At 61.6% G+C, this 10,132-nt stretch overlaps 1 protein-coding gene across 3 annotated transcripts; it reads right to left on the bottom strand.

Moving 5' to 3' along the window:
* Positions 1-213: 213 nt before the first annotated feature.
* On the bottom strand, positions 214-8,958 carry CBX7 (chromobox 7). 3 transcript variants are annotated; one of them, XM_058673413.1, is made up of 6 exons: positions 8,660-8,958; positions 6,894-6,937; positions 3,481-3,546; positions 2,278-2,344; positions 819-1,173; positions 214-580 (listed from the first exon to the last, which is right to left on the bottom strand). In XM_058673413.1, exons 1-6 carry the CDS (start codon positions 8,726-8,728, stop codon positions 426-428), a joined length of 756 nt encoding a protein of 251 aa, XP_058529396.1. In that variant the 5' UTR covers positions 8,729-8,958; the 3' UTR covers positions 214-425. The 3 variants fall into 3 exon arrangements, with proteins under 3 accessions (XP_058529396.1, XP_058529395.1, XP_058529397.1); XM_058673412.1 differs by having other exon boundaries at positions 216-583; XM_058673414.1 differs by having other exon boundaries at positions 219-583; positions 819-891.
* Positions 8,959-10,132: the final 1,174 nt, after the last annotated feature.

The raw sequence follows: 10,132 nt of genomic DNA, 5'->3' as shown, positions 1-10,132 counted from the left end.
AGGGCACACACTCAGCAGAGGGGCTCAGCCAGCAGCCCTTCCTCCCGCCCTCCTCCCTGGGGTCAAAGTGGCCTCCACATCTCCATACAGCTTGGGAGTGTCAAGTTGGGAATCCACCCAAGCTGGGGGAAAGGGGAGATGGGAGAAGCGGGGGGCTCTGGTCCTGCCGGCTCCTCCGGCTCCTCCGCCTTTCAGCAGGACCGGTGGCCCCTCCTGCCTTCCCTGGATTCAGAGCCCTGGCCAGAAGCTCAGCCCTAGAGTCCCTCACAGAGAAAGGCAGGGTGGCGGCAACGCCCCCTTCTTCTGTTTGTCTTTTTTTTTAAATAAAATAATTACCCCTCCCCGAACCGTTCCCTGTCTGTGCGAGTCCCCACCACAAGCCCCCGAGAAAGAAAACAGTTGAAGAGTAGACGCCCGGCAGTGACTCAGAACTTCTCATGGCGATCTCGGAAGAAGCCCTCGGCCGCCTGGGCCTCGCGGAAGGTGACGGTGATGGAGTTGGCCGTGATGTCGGTCACAGTCACCTCACTCGGGGGGAGCGTGGGTGTCCAGGGAGGGGGCCCATCGGCCGCATCTGTGTCTGCTGCAGCCGTGGGACAAAGAGACACAGGCCAGGGCGAGTAAGGCAGGCAGGTGGGCGGGCACAGGGTCGACACGGGGCCGGACCTCAACCCGGCTCCGTCCCTCCGCCTCTCCAGCCAGCCCAGGGACACCCCAGCGACTGTCCCGGCAGGCCCTGACCGTCAGCCCCACCAGTCCCCATGGCCCTGCACCCCTCCCTCATCCCCTCCCCGCCATGCTCCGACAGGCCGACTCACCCTCCTCCTCAGGGGGCTGCTCCATGGGCTCCCACTCGCCGGCCGCCTGCAGGGCGTCTGGGGCTGCCGACTCCTGCAGGAAGAGCTCCCGTCCATGGCTGTGGCTCTCCAGGCTGGGCCCGCGGGGCGGGAACTTCTTGCGTGAGAGCCGCAGGTACTTGTGGGCCTTGCGAGGCTTGCGGAGCGGGAAGGGCAGGGTGGGCACCCATGGGCCCTTGTCCACCAGCTCGGCCGCCCCCGCCTTGACCACCCCCTCGGGGCTCCCACTGCCGAGAGGGCGTGTCAGGGAGAAGCAAAGCTTCTCCTTGCCCTTGGCCTTGTGGGAGCTCCGCAGCAGGTCCATGCTGTATAGCCGCTGCGGGGGAGGAGGGGCAAGCCAGGGTACGGCGGTCAGCCCTGCCTCCAATCCCCCTGCACCTGCTCTCCAAGCCCTCAGGCCCCTGCCCCTCCCCTGGGATGGGGACCGTATGGCTGATTCCTTTGCTGCACACTGGAGGAGCACTTAAGAGGCAGACGGAAAAAGTGTGGATGTGCTTTTGGAAAAGGGGCAAGTGTTACAAAAGCCACCGTGGGGACAGCAGCTCTGGGTGGGGCCCTGGGGGGCCCAGGCCTTCCTGGTGTACCCCTTGAACCCTGTTGGGATGCAGCCCTGTAACCCAGGAGAGCAGGAATACGGTGCTGGGAGCCCCGGATCATCCCAGGAAAAACTCCTGCTGCACCTGTGACGGGGGACAAGTGCTCCCATAGCGGCAGCATCACGGGCAGAGCTCCCGGGGGATAGGACAGTCCCTCAAAGGCTGGAGGCTCTTCCTGCCCCACTTCCCCAAAGCCCACCCCTCCTATCGGCTCTCGGTCCCTGAGAACTACGACGACCACAAGGGCCCAAAAGGAGCTTGGGGAGGCAGGCCAGGCAGACTGGCTGCCGTGCGGATGGAGACCCCAGATGCTCCAGGACCAGGAGGGCCACATCGCATGGGGACAGACTGTGTGGCTTCAGACACCCCCACTGCACCGAGCACTCCAGAGACTTGTCCTGAATCCCAGGATGCCCGTAGCTGCAGTCTCACCTGCTGTCCACTGAAACCCTTGCCGTCAGCGCAGCGCCCCAGCCACGGCTGAGACGCAAGGACCCACCGGCAGCCCTGGGAGAGGCGCCATCTGGTCTCTAGCCCACTATTCCATGCCTGCAGCTCCAGGGTTCTATGGGTCTCCCATAGTCCCTCATTCCTTATGGTTCTAGGGCTCCCAAAGGTTACCAATTTATGCCTGAGACGCTGAGCACCAGAAGGCCTGTTCACACTCTCTAAGCTTTCAAAACATCTTAGGCTTCCATTAGTCACATGTCCTCCCCGTCTGGGCCTTGCCCAACCCCCTCCCCAGCATTCGCCTGCCTGCAGGATCCAGGGAGGGGCTGAAGCCAGGAGAGAGGACGGAAGCACTATAGCACTGGTCGGTTTACCTGCAGCAGGAGTCGCTTGGGTTTCGGACCTCTCTTCCTATACCCTGATGCTCGGTCTCTCTCCTCCCTGGGGTGAGCGGCAGGTGGCAAAAGAAAAGGAAATACTGGTGACTCCCCAGGTGATGGCCCAGCATCTGCTTCACCCCACTGCCCTGGCCCATTGCCCCAAACTTCCCCACTTGTCATGCTGGGGGGCCCGGACTTCACATCTGGCCAGCAGGAAGGGTGCTGGTCTGCAGGTGAGGCGGGACTCAGGGCTGCTAGGAGTGATGTGGGAGCTCAGAGGCTCTGCCCTGTGTGCTGGGGGAACAGTCCCCCATGTGGCCGCAGCATTTGCTCTGATGTTGCAAACACCTGACGCGAGGCTTGCTCTGGAGGAGCAAGGCCAGGGCAACCCAGGGCGGTAGAGGAGTGTGGTAAGGCCTTTTGTAAGCACCACTCTGTCCAGCCTGCCCCAGCTGGGAGCTGGATCAACCTGGATGTCCCCGCTGCCTGCGGCATTTACTCAGCAAACCTGCAGGCTGGACCCCATCCCTCTACCAGGGGCCATGAACATGTATCACACACCGCTGACAGGCCACGCAACCACAGGCTCTCCAGAACAGTACCAAGGAAGATGTGTGCAGCACATACATACGTACACGTGTGTGCATGCAGGTGCAGAAGCCAGCAACGCTTACTTCTGCTTCCTGGTTTAGGTCGCCCCACAGCCCCAAATTTCCAGCAGGGATCAGCCTACCCCAGGGAATCCAGACACCTATTTCAAATGCCTGAGGTGGTCATGGTGGGAAGGGCCACACCTGCCAGGCACCGATGTGCCTTTATCATATTCCCAGATAAAGCTGGGACTCCCACAGGGCAGCAGCTAGAGGGGCCACGTAGCAGGGCGGCTCAGCCCCGGCTCCGAAGGCCACCTGCCCTGCTTGGACTGCTGCAACAGGAGGCAGACTGTCCCTGGTTTGCCACCACTGCCTCCCTGGCCTGGCCCCTGAGCACAGGGCACCTCCATGAAGCAGAACTGGGGCCCACTTTACAGCAGACAGACTGAGGCCTGGGTGGGCAAAGGAAGTGGCCACCAGCACCCAGCAACAGGCCAGGGGCCTGGAGTCTCAGTACCACTGCTTCCCCAAGCTGTAGACCATGCGGGGTTGCCCCATCAGGTGCCCTCCTGCCCAGAGCCAGCAGCGGACAGCAGCCCCTTACTTCTCCTCGTAGGCCATAACGAGGCGGGGGTCCAAGATGTGTTCTTCCGGCTCCCACGTGCTGTACCTGGGGACAGGAACAAGAGGTGAGCGCCACCCCGCCTGTGTGGAAGCCACGGCTGCCTGCCTGGGGCCAAAGCTGGAAACCAGGAACTTCATCTGGGGTACCCAACTGGATGGTGGGGGTCCTAACCCTGGGGCCATCCTCTGCTGCTTTTCCTGGGAACATTAGCAGGAAGTGGAGCAGCTGGCACACGAACAGGTACCCACCTGGGATGCTGGCGTCACTGGTAGCAGCTTTACCCGTCTTACCACAATGCCACTTTGTTTTAAAGACAAACTTGGAAAAGAAAAAAAAAAGCAACATGTGCAATAAACAGATACAACCACAGAAGATTCTCCAATTGGAAAGCACACACATGTCCACAGAATAGGCACACAGCCCACATTCCGTGTCAGGGCGTCCAATTCCTGGTTCAGGGCTCCCACTTTCTGCTGATGGGAGACCTGAATGGAGCTCCCGTGTCCAGCACAGGCCTGGCCACTGCAGGGGCCTGGGGAAGGACAGCAGGCCACAGTGGCTTGCACTCTTGTCTAACAAACAAACGACACACCTACACACAAATAAGTGTAACACGCAAATCTCTGTGGTCCTTGCCAGAGCTGGGCAGGTGTGAGTGCTCAGGGGGGCGGCAGGTGGCAGAGGCTGGGCGGAGACCTGTCCTGTTGACCAGCTCACCTCACACCTTGATTGAGGGGACAGCATGTGCAGCAGCAGGTAAAGCTGCCACCTGTGACCTGGCATCCTGTGAGGGGGCTGCTTCATCCCATTGCTCCACTGCTAATCACCTGGGAAAGCAGCGGAGGATGGATTAAACACCTGGGCACCTAAACCCACATGTGAGACCCAGAAGAGGTTCCTGGCTCCCGGCTTCCTCCTAGCTCAGCCATCTGGAGAGTGAACTAGTACAGAGAAGTTTGGTCTTCACCCCCACTCCCGCTCTGTAACTTTCCCCAAAATAAAAAGGGAATGGTGATCTTAAAGTTTCCTGGTTCATCTTGCACGGTATCAAACAGTCCCAGCTCCCGGAGGCGGGGTGGGGATGTGCAGTGCGCCCCATCCAGCCCCGGCCGGCCCGACCCCGCTCAGGAATCACCAGGGTCCTAGTGGATGGAGTCCTTGCCCTAAAATCCGCCTTCACAGCAGGAGTGCAGGCTCGGCCCAGGAGCCCTTCCCTCCACGACACGCAGATGAAGTGTGTCCTGAGTGTCTCCATCATTTTGCGGAGGGCTTTGCCGACGTCCTAGGGGGGACTCGCGAAGAGTGGCATCACAGACAGGGATGGTTTTCCCAACCTTGGAGGAGCCGGAGGCGGGGAACACCAGACTGGTTGAAGGGCGGAGCCAGCGTGCCATGGGCGGGGTCTGCGGGAGGCTCTCGCCCCGCCCCTCCCTGGCCGAGCATGCGCACGCAAGCACGCACTCACGCACCGGACTGCGAGCCCAGGATTACCAGGCAAACCGAAAGGGGCGGAGGCAGCGCGCGCCGCTTGGAGATAAACACGACCACGTGACCGCCAGGACCCGCCCCCCCACGCCCGATAAACAAAACCAGGACAGCGGGGATCTGATGGGCTTCCCGGGGCGCTACAGTAAGGAGGTCAAGGCGATAGTGGGGTGTCCTAGACAGCTGCGAGCCGTGCCCCAGGCGCCGGTAGGGCAGGTGCAAACCCCGCAGGGACTCAGCAGAGCCAGGTCTCTGGGTCCCAGTTTAAAACTGGGGCTGCACGGTGCTGGGTTCTGACTTGGGGCTGCAGTGAGGTCTGGATGAGACCCGGCACATCCCGCGTGGGACCTAAGGAATGCGAACGCCCGCGGATCCAGCATGGAGGACAAAGCAGCCCCCATGGGAGACTATTCCCTGTTGTGGGCATCTGTGTCCTGCCTCAGGCGTGCTGCTGAGCAGACTGGCTGTGGCCCTGCCCACTAATGCCAACACCAAAGCTGCTTTCCAAATCCTAAGGAAACAGGCCTCACTGCCCAAGGGGGAGCCGCAGGCTCCTGGGCAGGCTGGAGGATAGTGGGTCCCTGGGGGTCCCTTGCTGGCAGCGTCCTCCAGGATGCTCCCAGCTCCTCCTGTGTCATGGGGCAGCAGCCAGAAGGTCTCTGTGTCCCTACCTGCCTGCCTCCCCCAAGGTATTAGCAGACAGGAGCAGCCTTCCTGGCTTTACCTGCGGGGCCTGGAATTGTGGCCCCTGCACAGAGAGGGGGGCTACTGACAGCCCTGAATTCCCTGCCCCCACCCCAGACTGAGGCAACACAGTGCAAGTCTCGGCTTGGGTATGCTTGCTACCGCCCACATGACTGAAGCCCCGCTGGCCAGACATGTCCCTAAGCAAGGTCAGTGCAACTGGCAGAAAGAACCTGGCATTGACGAGGGCCTCTGTTTAGAGCAGCAAACTTTCAAATGCTGGAAACAAGCTGGCAGAAGCTGCAGGCTGACAAGCCAGGACCAGTGCATCTCCAGTCCCAGAGCTGCGAGGGGCACCGCCAGCTAAGGAGCGGGGGCTCCTCTGACTGCTCCCCACTCAGGCCCAACCTCTGAGCAGTCCCCACAGAGGACTTCTGCCTCTGGGGAAGTCTGGGAAGCGAGGCTGGGGTGGCAGTGGGAGAGGGTACGGTGAGCAGGCTCATCACCTCCATGCTGTGCCCCTGCCCATCAATGGGCACCCAGCACACATGTCCAGACCATCCACCCAACAAGGCCTCTTAGGAGTAAGCAGACCCAGGACTGTCAAACCCATTTCACAGAGGGAAGCTGAGTCCACTCCACTATCTCCCAGGGGTGCCCCAGCACCCAATGCCAGAGCAGCAGCACCTGCTGGCCCAGCTGCAGCAGAAACACACCCCCCCCCACTCACAGCGTAGCCCTGGGCAAGGGGGTTTCCAGGAGTTGGTCTCCAATGGGGAGGTCCCACAGCTGGCTCATTCCCTCCTCCATCAACCCGCTGCCAAGAGATGATTGGTTGGTGGGAAGGTTCCCAATTGGGCCAGGGTAAAAGAGGTGGAGCAAGCGGGAGAGGGGTCAGCTGCAGCCATACCATCCAGGATGGGAGCTCCTCTCTGAGCTGGTCTCCTCCTCTTGAGACCTGGGAACTCTATAGGCTAAACCTGCCGGCCACTAAGGCAAGATGCACTCAGGGTTGTGCTTGGGCCACGTGGCTCAGTGGACTCAGGAGCTCACCGCAGGGGCTTTGCCAGGACAGGTCCCACCCCACAGGGAGTGGGGGAAGAAGAAGAGGAGGCGCCTCTAAGGTCAGAGCCCAGGTGCAGAGCAGCTGGGGCTAAACGCTGATAAAGCCCAGGGCTGGCGGGGAGGGGGTGGGCAGGCAGATGGGTGGGTGGGGACCTTACTTTGGGGGCCATCCTTTCCACTTCACCAGATACTCGACTTTGCCCTGGGAAGAGACAGAAACACATGGTAAGATCCACAGTCGCCCCACAACCATTCACAGGACAGTGCTTCCCATACCAAACCCAGTCCCCATGTTCCACGGCCATCCCAGACTGCCCTCCCTGCTGCAGCTGGGCACTGGCACCTGCCACCACGACACACGTGGGGATATGGGAGACCAGGTGGGAGCAGACAGATGTCCTCACCCAGGATCCCCCAGCCAGGGTCCCTGTGCAAGACCCCAATTCTGCCCTGCCCCTCTAGAATGGAAGGCTCCAAGCCTAGGAAGCTGTTGCTGGAGCGCCCCCTCCTCCAACCTGCCCTCCTCACCTGAAAAAACCCTCAGAAATGGGGATGGGGGTGTGCTCTAGTTGCTAGGCAACAGAGCCAGGCCCGGCTCCCTTCCAGGGAAGAGGACCAAGATTCTGCTTACCAAAACTTGAGGACCAAGCTGTGCCATCTCCTGGCCTCTCCTCCCAGTGCCGTCCCTCTCCCCCTGACCCAAAGGAGCATGGTGCCCCTGCTGGGTAAGGGTGAGCTGCTTGTCCAGTGCCAGCTGAGAGCTACTGGCCCCCACCCACCCCTCAGAGCCAGGGTAACCACTGGACTAAAGGAATTCATCCTTTCCTGGGGGGCAAGGGAGCCCCCAGACCAAGAGACAAGAGGGGCTGGGGAAGGGGGCAGAAGACCCAGGACCCACTGGGTCCCTCGTCCTTGGCCCAAGACACCAACGCTGAGATTTCTCTCCAGGCAGAAGATGCGCTGGCTTGTGACCAGCAGAGCGCCCCAGCCCTGCCTCCCAACCTGGCCAGCTGTGCGACCTTGAGCAGGTCAGGTCTCCCCCTTTTGGATCCTGGGAAATTAGCAGGAGGTCAAGGCTCAGGCTCTTCCCCACCATTCCCCAACCCTGCAGGGGGATGAGGGAAGACCACCTGGTGAGCGAGTGCCAGGAAAGCAACTTTTCTCCCAAGATCTCACCCAGCCCCTACCTGCAGTCCGAAGAGAGCCCCCTCAATAGGCAGACACGTGCAGGAAGTGCGACTGCTGGCGGGTTGGGGGGCAGGGGGTCTCAGCCCGCGGGGTGGGGGGAGGACTCAGCAGGAGGACTCCCCAAGAGGCAGGCTGAAGGGAAAGAGCTTAGAGGATGCACCGGTGCGGGAGGGGCTGGGAGGAGGAAGAGGAGGAGGGAGGCGGGGAAGAGGGGTGTGCGCTGGGGGGCAGGGGGGAGGTGTTGGCAGGGACCGAGAGAGGGCAAAGTCCAAACAAGAAAACTTGAGGCACGAGCAGACTTTTCCAAAGCTCGGCCACCAACTTAAAAAGGCCTCGGTACTAAGTGCCCCGAGTTCGAGACCCGACTCGAACCCCAACAAGAGGAGGCAGGTTCCTCAGCTTGGGCCTCAGTCTCCCCGTATTTGGAGTAAAAGTGGGATGGAGGCGGGCGGCGCTCAGGACTCTCCCACCCCCGCCCTGAACGTACACACACACACACACACATATCCCGGACCGGTAACTTTTACTCTACTCTCCCTGCACGGGTAAACTGAGGCACGGGCTGGGGAGCCGAGCCTGGCAGCGCCAACGCTTCCCGGGACCCCTCAGCCCCCACTCTCCGGTTCCCCCCCAGGCGTGGAAGGGACGGTGCTGGGGGACCCGAGGCGACCCCACGGGGGTCCCGGGAGCCGTTCCCCGCCCCCCACCCAACCCCGCGCACGCCGAGCAGCCTCACCTTCCGTACGCGCTTCTTCCGGATGCTCTCCACAGCGAACACCTGCTCGCCGATGGCTGACAGCTCCATGCGGGGCGGCGGACGAGCGGGCCCGGGGCCGGGCCGGGCCGGGGGCGGAGCTGCGGGGCCGCGGCTGCTGCGCGCGAGGCTCGGGGCCAGCGGGGTCCCCCGTCACCCTCGCCCGGGCGCGCACGCGCACGCGCACGCGCGCACACCCCCTCGCGCTCCCTCACGCCGCCGACGTTCCATTTTGGAACCTGCGCAACGTTTTCCGCGGCGCCTGCGAGCTGCCGGGCGCGCGCGCGCGGAGGGGGCGGGGCGGGCCCGCGCGCGCGGTGGGGGAGAGGAGGCGTGCCCTGCCCGCGCTCGCGGCGTTCAGGCCCCGCCCCCTCTGCGAGCCGGCGGCGGGACTTTTTTGGTGCGGCGCTCACGTGGCCTGACCCGGGCTCGTGCGCCCGCGCGACGCGGCCCCTCACGCGCGTCTGAGGAAGCTGGCGCAAGGCGTTTCCCACCTCGTGGGGGCCCAGAGTCCGGAGACCGAGGCGCCCGGAGAACCCAGACCCAGGCTGACCCCACACACACACCCCCGTGTGCTGTCGCAGCGGCGCCCCCGGCTATCCCTGCTCCGCTTGCTGCATCCACTCCAGCACGTCCACGGGGCCCTCAGCTCCGCGCCGTGCCAAGTGCCCCCAGTCCTTTTCGAGAACTTGTCCCTGGCCTGCGTCACAGAACTTTGCTATCCCTTCCTCACTGGGAGATCTGGCTGGGTCGCTCCGGGCAGTAAAGTCCTCTTTTCCCTCAGAATTAAGCCCGTGACGCTCCGGAGAACAGAATTCGGAGGTTGACATCTAGCTGTGGAGAGCAAAGGAGCCGGGAGGCCACGGCACGATTAAAAAAAAAAAAAAGGAAGAATGAGGAACCACCTCCAAGGAAAATCATCGAAGCCGAAGGGCAAAGACGAATGGCTTACTAGAATGGGGGAAGGGAGGGGGTGGAAATTGTGACATTTGCAAATATATTGTTTTAAGAACTTGGCATCCTCCCCCAAAGAAATTCCAACGCGGTAACTTAGGGGCCAGAGGCAAAGGGCCAGAGACGGCTCTAAGGGTGATGAGGAAGAACACGCGGTGTAGACTAGACCAGGAACTAAACAACATTATCCGGGTACCCAGGAGAGTGAAGACGCGCCCCAGGGGTGCCCAATGTGAGAGCGTGCAGTTGGACCAGTGTGCTAGGACTTTTCCAAGCTCGGAGAGGAACTGAAAAAAAAACCGATGCGTTAAGAATTCCAGCCGTCCTGGCTGGGGTAAACAATGAAACAATGGAAAACCAGCTGTCATATTTATCCAAGTTATTAGAGGAGGAAATGGAATGAGAAAGCCAACCAAACATTCCCAAAGCGGGGGACTAGCTGGGGAGAGAAAAATCAATAGAGCACGGCGGGACAAAGGGTGAGGGACACGGATGCAAATG

The sequence above is a fragment of the Ochotona princeps genome, chromosome 15 (genome assembly GCF_030435755.1).
Source record: "Ochotona princeps isolate mOchPri1 chromosome 15, mOchPri1.hap1, whole genome shotgun sequence".
NCBI classification, from domain to species: Eukaryota; Metazoa; Chordata; class Mammalia; order Lagomorpha; family Ochotonidae; genus Ochotona; species Ochotona princeps.
Note: the sequence above shows the minus strand (reverse complement) of the source record. Positions and strands in the feature narration are given on the sequence as shown.